The sequence below is a fragment of the Silene latifolia genome, chromosome 2 (assembly GCF_048544455.1).
Source record: "Silene latifolia isolate original U9 population chromosome 2, ASM4854445v1, whole genome shotgun sequence".
NCBI classification, from domain to species: domain Eukaryota; kingdom Viridiplantae; phylum Streptophyta; class Magnoliopsida; order Caryophyllales; family Caryophyllaceae; genus Silene; species Silene latifolia.
The window spans coordinates 195,636,430-195,655,007 of NC_133527.1; the positions used below are offsets into that span (position 1 = coordinate 195,636,430).

The 18,578-nt window shown below is 35.7% G+C and overlaps 2 protein-coding genes across 3 annotated transcripts; both read left to right on the top strand.

The window, feature by feature from the left end:
* The first annotated feature begins 1,528 nt into the window (after window positions 1-1,528).
* Window positions 1,529-8,691, top strand: LOC141644210 (uncharacterized). Of its 2 annotated transcripts, none has more exons than XM_074453679.1 (4): window positions 1,529-2,476; window positions 5,406-6,044; window positions 7,038-7,326; window positions 8,274-8,691. In XM_074453679.1, exons 1-4 carry the CDS (start codon window positions 1,880-1,882, stop codon window positions 8,306-8,308), a joined length of 1,560 nt encoding a protein of 519 aa, XP_074309780.1. In that variant the 5' UTR covers window positions 1,529-1,879; the 3' UTR covers window positions 8,309-8,691. The 2 variants fall into 2 exon arrangements, 1 of the variants encoding a protein (XP_074309780.1); XR_012543951.1 differs by having other exon boundaries at window positions 1,532-2,476; window positions 7,038-7,554; window positions 7,673-8,552.
* A 1,459-nt stretch (window positions 8,692-10,150) lies between these two features.
* On the top strand, window positions 10,151-11,985 carry LOC141632488 (uncharacterized). The gene is made up of 4 exons (XM_074445036.1): window positions 10,151-10,212; window positions 10,390-10,552; window positions 10,811-10,960; window positions 11,603-11,985. The coding sequence occupies exons 2-4, from the start codon at window positions 10,464-10,466 to the stop codon at window positions 11,739-11,741; spliced, it is 378 nt and encodes a 125-aa protein (XP_074301137.1). The 5' UTR covers window positions 10,151-10,212; window positions 10,390-10,463; the 3' UTR covers window positions 11,742-11,985.
* The last annotated feature ends 6,593 nt before the right edge of the window (window positions 11,986-18,578 follow it).

The following is an 18,578-nucleotide window of genomic DNA, read 5'->3' on the forward strand; positions in this document are numbered from 1 at the left end:
TTTTTGGGAATGAATGTGACTAGCTTCTAGTGTCTTTTCCCACAGACGGCGCCAATTGTTCCGGGTGTAATTCCAGAGCAAGTATCGTTACCACCCGTGGCTTGTAGAATAATGTCTTGGGTTGAACCCTTCTCGCTTCTATTGTCCCTTTCGGCCTCTCTCGCAACAATGAACGAGGCGAGGGCTTGGCTGTGTGCCAAGCGTACTCACTCCGACGCTCAAGTCAGTAAACTTAAAGGATTAAGCTGCGTTACTTGGCTAGGTATGTATTGTAGAGAGATAAGGGAGATATTACCAGATGAATAGTGTATTTAGGTTACGTTTCTTAGATCCTTTCCTCAATGAAGGTTGAGGAGTATTTATAGGCTTTCGCCTTTTGTCACGTAGTGGCCAAGTGGCCAAGTGGCTAGCAGGTGGAAAGACTGATCTACCCCTCGGCCGAGGGACCTATGGCAGGCCGGCGGGCCATGTTGACTCACCGCCGAGGGGTCTTGGATATGAGTACGCGGATATATGTCCCGGCGACTAGTTGTCACGCCGAGACCCAGGCTAACAGGCCGATGGGTCGTGATCGGCTAGGTCAGTATAAGTCGTTGACTTGTTGTGGACATCTTTGACCTTGCTCAGTATGTTGACTTGGTCAGCGGTGCAAAATATGCCCCATCACCTTTCATAAAACATCATATATTTTAAAAATAAAGGAAGGAATAGAATAACAAGATTACTAAGTTTTAAGTCTATTAAATTGAACTCAATCTAAACTTTTCTTCTTTTTCTTTTTGACGAGGGAACTCGGCTTTCTTCTTCTATTTTTTTTTTTTTTTTTTGTGACGAGGAAACTCGCAGCCGCTACGCTACCTTCGGTGCACACTGGGTAAAACATCGGGTGTACGTGATAGCATGCAAACCCTATATACCAGGTAAGCCACCCGAGAGTGACATGCTCGAAGTCTATTAGGCATGGACTCGGACCAAGAATGTTCCACAAAATTTTGCTCTTGGTTCAAGTTTGAACCTGAGTCTCCTAAAAATTTCACCCAAATTTTAACTACTAAACCCCACCCTTGTGGGCATCTAAACTTATCTTGTGCTTTATATTTAACTCGTTTTAAGCTTATAAACTAATAGTACAATCGTTTTAAAGGAGATCGACTATTGTAGACCGTAGTATACTACTCCCTCCTATTCTTCTTTTTCTTCCTCTTTGGTTGGGGCACAAATATTAAGGAGGATAATAAAATATGAATTGTGAGTTGGGTGGGGTTTGATGATAGGAGAGAAGAATGAATAAAATAAGGAATTGTGAGTTGGGTGGGGTTTGGTGATAGGAGAGAGAAATGAATAATTAGGAATTAAATAAAGAATTGTGAGTTGGGTGGGGTTTGGTGATAGGAGAGAGGAATGAATAAAATAAGATTAAAAAGTTTCCAAAAAAGGAAAGGGGAAGAAAACCTGAATAATCCGTTTTAGGAAATAGGGAAGAAAATAGAGAATAGGAGGGAGTAGTATTTATATCAGTTAGACCATTACTATGGTCATAAACTCATAGCCTCATAGGAGCCATCTCGAAACTTTTGACCAAAATTGCACTATACAAATCTCTCAATTAGACAATTACCATGATATAACCTCGAAGTTTCAAGTCAACTCCCTTTGGTAAAACTATTCGTCTTTCTTCTCCCAATATTTCTTTCTTTATTCCCATATAAATCCACAATTACACACACATATTTTCACCATTTGTTATTAGAAATTCCAACACAACAAGCAACCAATCCCAACACCCAACAAACTCCATTTTAACCCCATCACACATCACACATTTCCGTTCTATATTTCTAAATCGCACGAGCATTAAATTTAGTAATTATCCATTCAGATGGACCTGCTTACAAAAACCGGAGCAATTAAACTCCGGAGCCACTTGGAAAAATACCTAGTAGGCGACGAAGACAGAGAAACCGTCCGACAAAGCCGAAACGGTTCATCAAAACGAGCGATATGGCTAGTCGAACCGTGCCCAAAAAACCCGGACGCAATCAAGCTCAAAAACTTACAATCCGGTTTATACCTAACAGCCTCGGATACTCCATTTCTATTAGGAATGACGGGTAAACGAGTCGTACAACTGTCGATATTTGACCCGACCCGAGTAGAGTGGGAACCGATAAGTGACGGGTTTCAAGTTAAGTTTAGGAGTACTAAAGATAATGGTAAGTATTTGAGAGGGAATGGTGGGACCCCACCATGGAGAAATTCTGTTACTCATGATTCACCTCTTACGGGTGGGACGTATAATTGGGTGCTTTGGGATGTTGAAAATGTTTCGTTGACGGAAGTCGGGTCATTTTCGGATGTGTTGTCGCCTTTGACGAGTTTTAATTCGGTTTTTTCGGATGAGCATGATGGGTCGTCGTCGTACCCGGTTTCTCCTATGTCTGTTATTTCCGCTTCGTCTTCGTTTTCTGCGAGGAAGGTATGTTTTTCGTTACAATGTTAATTTCATCTTTTTATTACATGGTTAATATGACGATAATGGTAAGTTGATTGGTTAAGGTTTTGAACCCGAACTCTTTCCATTAAATCATCTTCATTTGTTCAATACATTGAAGGAGACTAATGTCTCACTTATGGTCTTATGGATATTAGATATTCATAATTAACATAAAGAAAAGTAAACTAAAACTCGTAATTTTATTTAGACTTGTGATTCCTTTAAAGCAAACAAAAATTATAACAGAGTGTCCGAGTCATGTTACATTGCTATATAAGTCAATAAGTCATCAGACATTCATATGAAATTACTAAATTAGTAGGTGAAAATAAGGTATATGAACCAAACAAAGTAGAGAAGAAGTAGAGATTTAAATCGCTTATTATAAATTCTCAAATTCACAAAAAAAGACGTTTTCACTTGGTACATGTAACATGTCCATTGATTACGAAATGAACCAACATTTCTTTATTAAGAAATGAAGCGGATTCATTTTCTTTCGCATATATATTCATGCTAGACTGCTAGTTACTTGTGCAATATTCATTATGGATTATCGCCTATCGGAGAATAGTTATCCGGCATATCTATCTGAAGGAAGACTTAGCGTTGGTACTAAAGAGTACTAATTAATCACTTGATTGATAACCACCAATTACTGTGCAGTAGAAGATGTAGAATGTGTCCAAACTTAGAACACCGAATATTTAGAATTAATAAATAAGCAAAGCATGTGCATTGCCCTTCTGTCGATATGGCGGCATGGAAGTTGGCTGCGAAAACTTGAAATTTAGTAGACAGTGGTCCTGTAATGCTGAACTGGCAATCTAACTGAGGTCTTTTGTTACTATACTACTCCCTCCTATTTCCTATGTTGTTCCCTTTTCTTTTTTTCCTCGAGAATTAAGACAATTAATTTGGACGACACATTTCACATGATCCCACATGTAGTTGATTTTTGACCACACAAACTTGTCCAAAAAAGGAAAGAGGGAACAACAACGAAATTGGATGTAAAGGGAAGGGGAACAACATAGAAAATTGGAGGGAGTATTATTTTGTGCTAGATGGACATGTTATGTTAGGTGCACATTTACTTACAAGCTTATTTTAATGTCCACTTGAAATTTAACTAAAATCATGTCGAAATGTCTCTTGAATCGTCTATAAAAGTGTCTTACAGTATAATTTATGTACTATAGTTCGTATGTGTTTAGGTTAGAGGTTGTTACCAACGGGGATTTCAAAATAAGCATTTTGAAAACTCTATCGATGGCCATCACTTTTTGACATTTTTAGTACAATATTTTTTCAATGAAAATTATAAGAGTCAAATTTTCAAATATCATCAAAACGTAATCATATTAGTGAGTAAAAGTAGTTATTAGAAGGAAGGACGCATTTTACAATAATTTTTTACAAAACCGTCTAATACACCGTCAAATTACTCTATTTTAGGTGTCAAGATGTGCAGAATCATTCATATCCATAGTAATCAAATGTAGTACGTAGTCTACGTACCTGTTTGGCTGTTTTTGTGTTCATATTAAATGTTGACTTGGTGAACATGCAATTGATACGTCAAGGCCTTAATCACCGATTTTATCACGGAATCGCTTACGACAGACGGTTATGAGTTGTGACATGTAACGATGATGACCCAAGTACCCAGCAAGTTACAAGTCGGCTTACGTTTATCTGTTTCTCAATTCCGAATGCAAAAATATCATCTCGATTTCTTTTCTTTATCATTTCATTTCTAAAAATCATATAATCGTTTTTATTATACCTATTACGGAATATCTCTTTATTTGCACGCATAAATTAGAGTCATTGGCCATTGCCTCGTTGGATGACTCCGGCAATACGATCTATATTAGGGTTGTTCACTCGGTGGTCCGGACCAAAGACCAGACCGAACCGGATCATTTGGTCCGGACCAGACTGGACCAAATTTTATTTGGTCCGGTCCACAGTCCACCTATTTACTCTACTTTGGTCTTCGGTCCGGTCCTGGACCAAACCAAATGGACCGCGTATCGGACCATGGACCGAACTTATATGAGAAAATAATCTTTAAAATTGTAATATTATTGATTTTTATTTTCTACTTTGTTTACACGTATTATAAGATGTGTAATTATGTACTCAAATCTAGAAAGAAGAAAATTCTGCTTATTTTTATCGTTACGAACTTCTAATTTATATGCTAAAACATGTCAATAACAATCATATTTGCTCCACTTTGGTCCATTCGGTTCGGTCGGTCCGGTCCACACGTTTTTATGGTCCAGACCGGACCGGACCAATATTAATATGGTCCGGTCCGCAACCCACCTTTTAGCCGTTATTTGGTCTTCGGTCCTAAGAGTTTGGTCCGATCCGGTCCAGTCTCAGACCAATGAACACCCCTAATCTGCATGGTTTATAGACTATTTATTTATTTTAGGAAATGAAGAGGAATTGGGCTCCATCCGAATATCCAATTTACCCTCAGAATGACCGATTTACCCTTGTCTACAATTATTGACCAAAACCTTTTCAACTTTTTTTCATGCATTTCTTCTCGTCTTCCTTTGAGACAACCTGCCCCCACCCAAAAACCTCAACATTCATCAATCAGACACACATTTTATCATCTCCCCATTTCACTAAAGCCCAAATTTGTGTTCTAATTATCAGTTACATACCTCTAATTCCCTCATTTTCTCAACTTTTAATCACAAATTCCTCATTAAATTCAACTGTTGAATTACAAATTTGTAATTTTCTTTAAAAATCTAACAAATACCCATTTCCCAAAATCCTAAATTGTGATCTGGGTATCAATTATTTTCTACAATTTCCATCAATTTTATTATCAAATTAGCTATAATTCTGTAAATTAATAAAATTGTTGTTTGGTCAACAGAAGTCAACGGCAATGGACCTCTTCCACAACGCAAAAGCAGTACGTCTAAAATCCCACCATGACAAGTACTTAATCGCTGAAGATGACGAAGAATCCGTTACACAAGACCGAAACGGGTCAACCCGAAACGCCAGATGGATAGTAGAATTCGTTGGTGATCGTTCAATTCGGTTGAAAAGTTGTTACGGAAAGTACTTGACCGCTACGACACACGCGTTTTTGCTTGGTATGACGGGTAAACGGGTTCAGCAAACGGGTCAAAAACCCGGCCCGAGTGTGGAGTGGGAGCCACTCAAGGCCGGGTCACAAACCCGGTTGCGGACCCGGGACGGGAGTTATTTGAGGGCTAATGGTGGGTTGCCACCGTGGCGGAATTCGATTACTCATGATTTGCCACATAGGACTGCCACGCAGGATTGGGTGCTTTGGGATGTTGATATTGTTGAGATTTTGGATCATAATGTGGATGGGATTGGTGGGAAGGTTGAGGAACCGGGTCTGGGTCGGGTTGGAAAGCAGGAGAAGCCGAGTCGGGTTCAGGTTCAGGTTCAGGCTCAGGTTGTGCATTCGGAGTCATTTGGGTCTGAGTCGGAGTCAGGGTCGGTTTCAGTTGGATCAGACAGGTATCAGAGACAAGAGGTATGGAGTTGTGTTCTTTTTGTTTGTAATGTTTTGCTTACTTTTGCAACAGTTGTGTTAATAAATTATGTGTTTAATTGTGTTTTGAAGTTGGTTGGATTGTTTTGGTGGATTAGTGTTAGTAATTTGCTGATATTATAAATTAGCAAAGCAGCTGAATTTGATAAGTACTCCTCTATCTCGGCCATTTGTTATCTTTTTCCATTTTGGCTGTCTCGGTCAATTGTTGTCCTCTCTATTTTAGGAATGCACTTGATGAACAATTTGTTCATTCGCAGTCAATTTGGTCCACATGTCATTTACTAATTAGCCCTTTCCTCTTTACTTGGTCTTTTTGTGCCAAAAACCAATGGACAACAAATGACCGGGATGGAGGGAGTAGCATGCAGTCATTTGTAATGTTCTTCTGTTTTCCGTTCAGTCGATAAATATTAAAGTTGCGAATGAAATGACACAAATTGATACCTCATCTTGAATTCGTCTCATGTGGCCATTACCCCGCTTGGAGAGATTAACGCGATAGGAACATATATTGATGAGGGGAAGTTGGTTGGATTGTTTGGTTTGGATTAGTGTTAATAGTTTGCTGATACTAAGTTAGCAAGAAGCTGAATTTGATAACTATGGAGTAGCATGCAGGATTGCAGTCATTTGCAATGTTCTTCTGTTGTTCCTTTTGATAAGACGGGTAGGTGTGAGGAAAAAATTATATTTACCTCTTTTGTGTAGTCAATAAAGATTAAAATTGCGAAAAAAAGACGAACTGATAAATAGACCATCTTGAATTCATCTAATGTGAGCATTCTGTTGTTGTAAGCCGTGTGGATCTTTCATATACGATTATGTTTTATTCTGTCCTATTTGAACGAGTATTTGGTTAATAGTGTGCGTGTGCTGTCATTTATGGTTAGAGTGAACTTATGAGGGACGTAAAATGTTGTATGGGTTTGAGTACTGAATGGCTTTTTGGTTCTTGGGTTTGGATTTTTGCAGTCAAGTGACTCGGGAACTTACTCACCGCCTAAGCCAGATGGTAGGCTCATCTACTATCATATTGCCGATGATTATGGTGATGTAAATGAAAGTGTGGAGGGATGCTCGTTTATGTTCAAGGGTCATAGTGTTGCCGAGTTGACTCACAAACTGGAAGAAGAGACAGGGCTGGAAGATATCTTTGTATGCACTCGTAGCCCTCTAAATGGAAAGTTATATCCCTTGCGCTTGCAGTTGCCTCCAAATATTACAACCATGCACGTCGTTGTGGTTCCATCTACATCTAGATGTAAGTTTTGCTTTTCTTATGCTCAGGTCATCCTGTTCATACTTGATTGTGTTTATTTATTTGTCAAGTGTATGCCTTTGGTTCCCTCTTGTTCAGTGATAATACTAGAAACTATTGTGTCTGCATTTTAAAAAAATTCCCGCTGTAGTTAGTATGGTCACGTGACTGCCATATGTTTCGTCATGCCAAATTCTACCCTTTGTCAGGCTCGTCTCAGCTTGCTTGCTTGCGGGGGGCTGATGACTAATAATATAAGGTACACCCCAAAAAAATTCGAAAAATTTAACTAAAAACTTCAAAAATCTCAACCGCCAGGGGAGGCGAGGGCCCCCGCTAGCCCCCCTAGCTCCACTACTGCCTTTTAGTTCGTCCTCCCTGATTCTTTGGGTATTTTACGGATGAAAAAGCCATCTCTTCCTTGTTTTTAAGTTGAAGGATGGAGGTTGATGAGTTCTTTGGCTACGTGAGTGTTGGTAATAATTTTCTTTAGAATTGATGCGTAAAGTTGCATACATATGAATATATGATGCCCCCTTGCCCGCTATATGATGGAGCATTGGAGTAATGGTATAAAGTTTCTTTACATACACGAGCGATCCCATTAGAGGTTTTGTCATTATCATTATCCAATAGTATATGTTTAATGATGTCGATACTGACACTCATACAAGCATCTCTCTGAAGCTCATTGCACAGTTTGTAACTACAAATTGTGATCAACTTGCTCAGACTTTGCGATGCTGCATTTGACTGTTCTTCAATTTTAATTTAATTACTACTCTGGAATCTGGACATCTTTTTCTTGATATAATTTGGGTCACGACTCACGACCCATTGCGGTTGAGCTGTAAAGGTTTAAAAGGCAAGATTTAATACTGTGGTTTCGACCTATATCTCCATATATCATGACTAATTATGAACGTTTTTGCCTGATTTTGATTCTACAGTGGCCGAAGATTTTTCAAAAGTTGGAATCTTATAATAAGATGAGTCTATTCAAGATGAGCATAGGCAGATTTTGAACGACGAGTGTACAGTTCCGAGTTATATTTATGCACATATCATCAAAAACTACTACTCCGTATTATTCCAGGTGAAATGCAGTAGACGCTAGAAATTTAGTATTATCAGGTTCGACAAGCACACTTCTCCTCAAGTCAGTTTTCTTACTGTCATCTCAGACCGGAAATGTTCTCTGCAATGAAGCTTTTGCTAATTCTTTCGTATGTTTGACTGTGGTTTTGATCTTTTTATGTAATGTTTGAGCGGATTGCGATTCAGATTGTTCTGTAAGTTTTGGAATCCTTTTCTCATCGGAATTTTCTTAATTTTGATTTGAGATCTTCTTAGCAAGATCTTCACTAAGCTCTAAGCATGCATTTTGCTTGCAACAAGCATTTAGAAAGCTTTTCCATATGGACCGTATTACGGGCCGGGTTTCATAGGCATGCTCGACACAAATTCGAGGGCTTCATCAATGAATCCTGTCGTTACGTTCATTATCAAACCCATTTACATGCTCCTCGATTCTCTTATAGATGAACGATTTCAGTAATCTCGCAACTTTCCTTGCCTTGAAAAATAGGCCATTAAATTCATCAATCCAACCCAACCAAGGTATAAAATTTCGCACATAACTCGGAAAATTGACTCAAAAGCCGTCCAAAATTATGATAGTTTCACAAAGATAGCGTATTCGTTGAACACCACATCACTCGCTATCTTTGTGAAACTGTCGCGACAAATTTAGAGGCGAATTGGGTTTCGAATTCTTGACACTTTCAACCATGAGCCCAACTTCTTAGAAAACGAGAACTACACTAAGGGGGCGTTTGGTACGGGAAAGGGTAAGAGAATGAAATCAAGAAAGGGTAAGAGAGGGAAATGAATGGGATCACCCATATTATACTTGGGTGTTTGGTTGACAATTAGAGGGAAAGGGAATTAAAAGCCAACATCCACCACCTCCACCACCATTACCCACCACCTGCCACCATTATCTACACCAGCACCACCACAAGTAGCGGCGCCGACGATCTTCCTCACGGTACCCCACGACGACCTAATCACCGTGCCTCACGCCCTCAACAAAAACCACAATCCCGACCCCAAACACCTTATTCATTCTAAAAAACTCCACCACAACCCTTCCAAAACCCCTCCCTCACCCCTTAAAACACCAGATCTGGTGTGGCCGGCGTCGGGCGGTTGCAGTGGTGTGGCCGAGGAAGGTGGTGGTGGTGGTTGGTGGGGTGGGAGAGTTACTGAAGGTGTTGGTGTGGTGTTTAGTGGTTTAGGATATGGGGTAGCGTGGACAGGCGGCGTCGGTGGTGGTGGTGGTTGTGTCGGCGTCGGTGGTGGTTGTGTCAGTGTGGTGGGTGTAGGGTGTAGGTGGCAGTGGTTGACGGTGTGAGAGGGTGTGGTGGGTGTTGGTAGGAGTGATGGAAATAGGGAGTAGGAGGAAGAAGGGATTATGGGGTTATGGGCTTACCCAAGGGAGGGAGGGGTATGGATGAGAATGGTTTTGGGGGTAAGGGGGGGTATGGGTTACCCTTTCTTTGTGTCAAACAAACAACAACAAAAGGAATCACTCATTTTTATTCTCTTTTCCTTTCCTTATTCCCCCTAACCAAACGCCCCCTAAGTGTTTTATAAAGCCAACCAAACAAGTCCTAAACATGTGCACGCAAACATTAACTTATGCGAAAAGAAACCTAATAAATTATTTTCCTTAAACTAAGTTTTGTGCTCAATATTAAACTTATGGGATAAAAAACATATTCCGTATAAAATACTTCCTATATAAATATATATATATATTTATATAATGGCATAATCATAAATTCAAGTTTCCACCCAATCTAAGACCACAAAATCATTAACGAGGTTAAACCCTAATTCCCTCCTCCTTTAATTACAATTTAATCGAATTTCATATTGTTTGATTTAATCAATTAGTCTAATTTGATAGCTAATTAGATTAATTTTTTTATTGTTGTTAGTTGTACGCTTTATTTGTTTCAGTTATGCTCATTAATTTATACGTTTGCAAATTAATGTTAGGTTTTTGTTCTAAACCTAATCGTAAGTATTTATCGGGCAATATCGGCACAGAAACAATAACGTGATATTCCAATATGGAAAAGGACACATTAATAATCGTCCAGAAAAACCGGAAATTTTTTACCAAGATGTTCAAGTTTACCGGCGGCCTTCTGTTATTGGGGTGAGCAATTTGTTTTATTATTTATTTATTTTCAATTAAAATATTCGTTATAAATAAACTAAATAGATAAACAAAAAAATGAGATAAAAGATAAACAAATGAATAAGACGAAAAAAGTATTAATATTACGTCATTATATGCTATTACTTTTGATATAATTATAATTGGGACGGAGGGAGTACATCATCATGTTCTCCGTAGTCCGTCTTATATCGTCTTGTATATGTATATATCTTTTAACATATTAATATCATGCAGCTATGCTTGGTGGACTTTTCCTATTGAAGACATGTGTATTCCAAAAAGTATATTGGATGCTCGGAAAAAAAGGGTGGAAGAGCGGAGAGAGAGACGGGAAAAGGAGGCGGAAGAGTGGAGAGAGTTAAATCGTAAGGTGGAATTAAAGCGGTAAGTAACTGCCCGATGTGAAAAATGTGTTTGCACCCTACCAGTAACCAATGAGTAGATTATACAACCTGTAATCTGATTTATACTGTAAAGTTTGTGAACTCACACACTTAAAACATAAAAAAATAAACTTTTACAAAACTCTGAAAAATTACATATAAGCCCCTATTTAATGTATAGGATTGTACAATGCTTATTATACAACTGGTTGTATAATATTATTTGTGAATAGTAATTGGAAAATTGTTTGCTTTAAAATTAGATTTTTAATTAATATTATTACTTTGTTCGAGTGACTTGTTTACATTTGTTTTTGCAACTATTGCAATGACATACATATGCAATAATCAATATGCCTTCCTACTAATGAAATAGGAGTAATCAAATACTCATATATATAAATGTACATTAAAAATCTAAACAAAAATAACATTGATATAACATTGTGTCTTGTACGACATTTTGAATATTACGAGGGTATGTCATAGTTATTGTATGAGGCGGATTTTCAATGTGAAACTATTTTAGTTGGTCCTTTTATATAAAGGGATAGTCTTACATGCCGTGTTATATTTATTTCTATTATGCTTTAAATCAAAAATGATGTTGTTGTTGTTTAATATGTTTGTCTACATCATGCAGTGTTTACGATGAATACAAAAAAAAGGAAGAAAAAGAGAAAAATGTGTGGCCCGAAAAGGAGATGGTAGAGTATATCGAAAAGCGTAGAGCGATGGAGGCCGAAGCCAAGGCTGCAAGGGCCAAGGAGAATGAGAACTGAGAAGAAGTAAAAAGGAAAAGTTATCTTAACTTATTTATTGTTGATACAAAAATTTTTTGTTCGTAATCAATTTAATAGGACAACTCATAGTTTAGCACATTTTGTTCCGTGGGTGTCACGTAAAAAATGTGGGCTTAGGATTAAATTTAGTTTATAAAAACCTTGCTACTTTCTTCGTGCTACAAGACTTATCTTAACTTATTTATTGTTGATACAAAAATTTGCAATCATCGCTGTGATGTTTCGTGCTAATTTCGATGTTTAGGTAGAGAAACGATTTCCTCGGACTTATAATAAATCTGCTAATTTACTACCAAAGAGGCCGGAATAAAATGAAATATTGGTGTGTTAAAAACTTACTTGCTATTTTGCTAGCAATTATTTTGACACTAAAAAGTGTCTTCGATATCCTAATTTGGTTTCTATGAAGAGAAAACTAGAAGTAATCAATATCTATCTATATTAATAAAGGAAACTTTTTTCGAGCGATTACAGAGAGTCCAGCTTTTACGAATTACCGAAATTTAAAATTAACTAAATAATTAATATTTATCTATAACAACCGCATAATTAGCAGAGTTATAATCTAATCTAAACACAATTATAGAGTTATAGTTGTTGTATTACACCTTGCCTGATCCCTATAAATAAATAAATTGTTCATACAAATAAATTCTTCATACGTACTCCTATCTCTATGTGTTATTTTTTATGTTTTCATTTATCAATTGTTTTTGATAATTAATATGCTATTTAGTATTTATGTTATACTTTGTGTATGCTCAAGTTTTACGGAATCTAAATTCATAAGTTGTTTTTTGGCAGGAAGTTGGGACCACAGGAGATCGATTAGATGCGCGGGATATAATTATCATTCATTTGGTGCTATCATTGGTGATTAGCATTTGTAAAAGTAAGATGATTATTGTAGTTTTTATAAGATCATAGTACTTTAGTATAAATATAACATAGGTTTAATTGTTCATTCAACAAATTTGACGTCTTTATGTTTTTTGGAGCCTTTCCCCCTCCCCAAATACATGTATATATTTTTTGGGTTATTCTACGTGGTAACCCTGTGTTTGTTTGAATTCTAGCTGGTAACCCTTCGTTTTTCAACCACCTACATGGTAACCCTGAACTTATTAAAAAAAATTCTCCGTGACCCTCAACTTTTATTCGGTTAAAAAACTCCGTTAGTTTGAATGTTTATTGGGACTTGGGCTTGTCTTTTACACTTCAAATGCTTAAATGGACAAGTAACTATGGTCTTCTCAACTCAATTAAATAAATAAATCCCGAGTTTTCCAAACAAATAATTATATTATAGGTGTGATAAGAGTATAATTCATAATCTTTTATTATCATTGTTATTATTATCATCATTTTTATTGCTTAACAAAGAATACTAAAGTAGTAAATATATCGAAACACGTCTTACTTTTGTTTTTGTTATAAACTAGATTGAATTATAATTGTTAATATTGATATTATGTTATTATTATTTTTATAACAAAAACAAAGATAAGATGTGTTTCGGTATATTTACTACTTTAATATTATTTGTTAAGCAATAAAAACGATGATAGTAATAATAATAATGATAATAAAAAGATTATGAATTATACTCTTAAGTCTTACTACACCTAGAATATAATTATTTGTTAGGAAAATTTAGAGTTTATTTATTTAATTGAGTTGAGAAGACCATAGTTACTCGGCTATTTATGCATTTGAAATCTAAAAAATAAACCCAAGCCCCAATAAACATGCAAACTAACGGAGTTTTTTAAAGCGTTAAAAGTTGAGGGTTACGGAGAACGTTTTTTGATAAGTTCAGGGTTACCATATGGGTGGTTGAAAAATGAAGGGTTACCAGCTAGAATTCAAAAAAACACGGGGTTACCGCGTAGAATAACCCATATTTTTTTGTTATGCTTTAAAATTACTCCTATAATTTATTGCATCTGCTGTTTTTTTGTCATCCATCATGGCCATGATTTGATGAGCTTTGCCGATCATGTCTACATTGTTTCACAGGACTCCAATATGGACAATCACGCGTCGAAAATCGTATACTCGATGTGTTGATGGAGTAGATAGCATTCAACACATAAAATCTAATCGCCAGTAGTCCAGTACCATGTTTCATTTGTAGCTAAGATTATTGATATTGTTATGTACAAAGGATTATATATAAACATAAGTTAGGCTAATTGACACATGATGAAAAAAGAGCTTCTTGCTCAACCCCGGAAGCTAGGCCGTTCAAACATTGTTTTGTGACACACTGACAAGTGACACCCACTCAGATTAATGGGTAATTGAATTGAATTAGTAGTAATCAAAATATACGTGATAACCACAAAGCTCATCCTCCTATGTTTGGACCGTCTCCCCCGAACTATTTATCAATAGGAATATGCAATCAAGCTAACTTGGTAGTCGAGTAATTTGAAGTACAAGAGTAATAAAATTGTAAACAGTTGGTAGTCGAGTAAGTTACACTACAAAAGTAATGATATTGTAAACGGCTATCACGATATGCCGAAAATCTTCGAGAAAAGATGACCAATCTATCTATCTATGTTTTTTTGAGCGATTACAGAAAGTTCAATTTTTTGAAGACTTTCGAGATAGAAGATAAGATAATAATATAATTATATAATTATCTGACTATTCTTAAAAGATTGTAAATGAGAATAATCTCAATTAACATGTTAATAGTCATACCGACTCATACGTTATTTGGTTAGTGCAAGAGTAAAACAATTGTGAAGTTACATAATAGGATCGAAATTACTAAATACGCAGAGTACTAGAGTTTCTATAAGCTCAAAACACAAAAAACTAATCTTTATGGCTTAAGATTTAAGAACATCACGAGAAGACCAATTTCTATATAACTACAATTACTTCATTGGGTATTTCTTTTTAACTATGTTTGTGCTTTGTGAGTTTAGATCCGGTGTGAATTTTTTTTTTTGAGTAATGATTATCATTGTTTTCACGTATTAACGTACATTATTTGTATATACGATGCAGGTAAACGATAAATATAGTCGTACTTAATAAGAACTTATTGAAGATCATAACACATATTTGACTTTAGTAAAGGTTGAAGGGACATGGGAATTTAGAGATTTTGTTATAAAAAGATGAATAAGATAAGATGGCCTGAAAATACATGGGATTAAAAGGCTTTGTTATCGTAAGATAAGATGAAAACGGTAATAAAAAAAAAACTTGGTGCTTTAACTTTGATCCAATAATTTTTTGTAGACTTTTTAATGTTACGAACCAACCACTTCTCATTTAAAGCTAGGTCACAAATTTATTATTTATTGTTATTCATAGATATGTTTGAGTTTTTTCTTTTGTTACAAATTAATCTAATTAGCAAGATGAGATTTAGTCATTTAGGTGAAACTTCAAATAAGCGTTGTTCCTCTTTATTTCTCTTTATCATATTTTTAAAATTCTTCAATGAATTGTTCAGCAAATAGGCCATTTTTGCTCAATCTAAACTCATAAATGCATTTATATACAAGATTTAAGAGATTTTACCGTGAGAAATAGGTGTTAGAAAGTTCATTTAAATTTTCTTTTATCATATACGTTAATTAGTGTCCTTTTAACTTTAGTCTTTGTGGTTATTAGCTTTTGTTCGACTATTCGAGTAAGAAATATTAGAAGCAGTTATGTGACTTATGTCCCATGCACCACAATATTGAATTTGAGATTGTACGTGAGATTTGTGGTGGATGGGCACTATTATTGAAAATTAGGATGGTTGTTAGAGAGATTATTAGAGTCTAATTGTAAATATATTATAATAAAATTTATATATTTATATATACTCCTATATTAGAGTATCACGTTATTTCATTTAATTGTGAACGAAGACGCTGTTCTTTGGGACTTAATTTAAGGTCATTTCAATTCAATTTATTAGCTCTATTAAGTTCAGTTCATTTCAATTTTATTCAGTTTAGTTTAGTTTAGTCCAGTTAAGTTCTTCTCTTCACAAATTAACTCTTATTTCAGTTCAGTTCAGCCCCATTAAATTCAGAATTCAGTTGATCTCTATCAAATTGATTTTCTTGATTCAGACAGATTTGATTGAAAAAAGAATGCGCTTAACTAAGGCTCTACTTAATGGCCTAAAAAACTTAGTCATTTTCTAATAGGTTCTATTTGGAGGCCCGTGCATCGCACGTGCATTAAATCTAGTATATATATAAAAGAGGCTTTTTTCAGGCAATTATAGAGTCAACAACTTTTGTAAAACACCTATATACTTTAAATATTATTTAATATGAACGAAAAGATATAAATTTAATAATTAAAAGATATAACAGAAGCTAAGCATCCAACTACAATGGGAACTCCGGACTCTGTCTCGGATTTCCAATCTTAATCTCTTCCCATATTTTAATCACAAAATCTATCTTATATCTCGCCAAATTCGATCCCGAAACCGACCTGGCTCAAGTATAAATACCCGATTCCGAAGCAAGTATACATATAATAAAACCAAAATCCGGCGACGGGAAGCAACGATGATGTAATTCAGAGGAAGTTAGGAGGCCTGACTTGCAGATCGAGGCGTTGCAACCGAAACAAGGGACGGTTTTCTGTACTCAATTTATCTGTAGATGAAGCACATGACGGTTTAAAATCGAGAAAACTAATTAAGGTTTTCTGAGGTTAAGCGAAGATACCGAAAAGAAAGCAGAAGTAATTATTAAAAGGATTGAAGACGGCTATGATGATGAATTCAGTACAGATAAATCTGTAGATGAAGCACATGACGGTTTAAAATCGAGAAAACTAATTAAGGTTTTCTGAGGTTAAGTTTAATTAGGCCGTATTAGGTTAGATTGTCGGTGTTTTCATTGTAGATTTGTGGTTGTAGTTCCATGACAAAAGCCAGACATGGAAGAAGCACCCGAAGAAGAAGATTATTGTTATTACGATGCACAAGACTTTTTTAGTGAATAACCAGAAAAAAATCGCCTCAAAATTTTGCTACATCCGAACAGTGGTATCAACTCATTTATATATGTCAGGCTACTCCACTTAAATTCTGGGCCAAGAGTGGTATCAGTCTATCAGAGCAGCCGTTAGGCGATGTGTGAGGTGGGCCGGTTGAGATTGAAGATCTGATTGCAGCATGCGAGCAGGTGTGATACCAATGGCCCCCAGACATAATCAAGACCAAGGCCCTTGCTTGAATTTAGGCTCGTGACGAGTGCAACTTCTTGCACAACATATACGGTGGAGAAGCACGCAACAGTGAAAGGCTAATGTTCATCCGGCATGACCCGCACACTGCCATGATCAAAGCAACCAAAATGATTCTAAACATAATACTTATCAGTTGCATGTCTCCTAACATCGGCGGACTACTCCTTTCGAGCTTCATTGAAAGTTGAGCCCTAGAAATCGGAAAGGTGAACTTCAATTACAATGGTAGCATCAATTAAAATAAAAACAGCGAGTCTTTTGTGTCTTGGATGCAAGATTTAAGTTAAAACACGAGCTCCTTGATAATTAATGGAACAAGCTTTATATTTGTATTCCTTGGACAATATAATTGTGCAGAAGGATCCCAATCTTATCAATCATTAAAACATCGATCTGGTTGTGATTTAAGCAAAAGCAATACCTTGATTCAATTCTAAAGTAATGACAAAGTTAGACAAGATAGTTTCATTAAAGTGATAGCATGCAAACCACACATAGCCTCGCACAACATCGCTTTTAGGACAGCTTAAACCTCGACACTTTTGTAATTAAGGAAAAACCCAGGAAATTGAATGCAATGAAATGCACAAAAGTTAATTTAATCACAATTCGGGAAAAAAAAAATCAGTAGAGTAAGGGAATTAATGTAATTAACTAATTTGTGTTTGAATAATAATGATAGACATAACATCATTATATATATTATTATATAAGCAATAAAGAGGTTGTTGCTGGTTGAATAACATTTTTTTATGAATACTTTTATTTTTAAGATATTTTTGATGTCTATAAAATGATTTTTGATACAGGGGTATATTTTCACAAATTTTGTTGATAATAATATTAGTTGGTATCTTTAAATTAAAGTATGATTCATTTTTTTATGGCATGTGTTAATAATTATAATTTTAGGGGGCGTTTGGTCCAATAGCATGGAATGGAATGAATTGGAATATGAACCCATAATGGTATGGGGTTCTAAATCCATTCCTTTATAAACTTGTTTGGTTCATCTAAAATTGTACAAGGGAGGAAGTTGGGTATGGGATTCTAAGGGGTTGGAATGGAGTTAAAATCCATTGGGTATCTAACTCCATTCCAAAAGACTCCAACCAAACATTGGAATGGAGCAAATCCATTCCAATCTATTCCAAGAGAGTCAACCAAACACCTCCTTAAATCAAAATATACAATAATAACACTATTGTCCAATTGCTAAATCAAGAAAAAAAAACGCATGAAATTCAAGGCTAAATAAAATTGGATTTAATATGTATATTATTTCTAATGCAATTATTAATTATCTTGATTAAATTAGTTTCGATTAGATAATTATTTAAATTAAAAATTATAAAATTTAAATTTAAATTTAAATATTTTTTTAAAATAAAGAGGTTGATAAATTAAATTTGACCCCAACAATAATTTCACATTTATGTTCATGTCATCCACAATATCTTACCTTTTTAGTTAATATTGAGAGATGAACCAATATTATAACCCGTGCAACGCACGGGCACAAAATCTTATGCCAACTCTATAATCTAAATGTATAAAAGTTATGAATTTGGGTGTAATACGTTACAT

Bases quoted from the DNA above. Each gene is read 5' to 3' on its own strand.
- LOC141632488 (XM_074445036.1), top strand. From the start codon at position 10,464: ATGGAAAAGGACACATTAATAATCGTCCAGAAAAACCGGAAATTTTTT. The intron at 10,553-10,810 runs GTGAGCAATTTG...AATATCATGCAG, and splicing joins GGCGGCCTTCTGTTATTGGG to CTATGCTTGGTGGACTTTTC. The intron at 10,961-11,602 runs GTAAGTAACTGC...TACATCATGCAG, and splicing joins CGTAAGGTGGAATTAAAGCG to TGTTTACGATGAATACAAAA.
- LOC141644210 (XM_074453679.1), top strand. From the start codon at position 1,880: ATGGACCTGCTTACAAAAACCGGAGCAATTAAACTCCGGAGCCACTTG. The intron at 6,045-7,037 runs GTATGGAGTTGT...GGATTTTTGCAG, and splicing joins ACAGGTATCAGAGACAAGAG to TCAAGTGACTCGGGAACTTA. The intron at 7,327-8,273 runs GTAAGTTTTGCT...TTGATTCTACAG, and splicing joins GGTTCCATCTACATCTAGAT to TGGCCGAAGATTTTTCAAAA.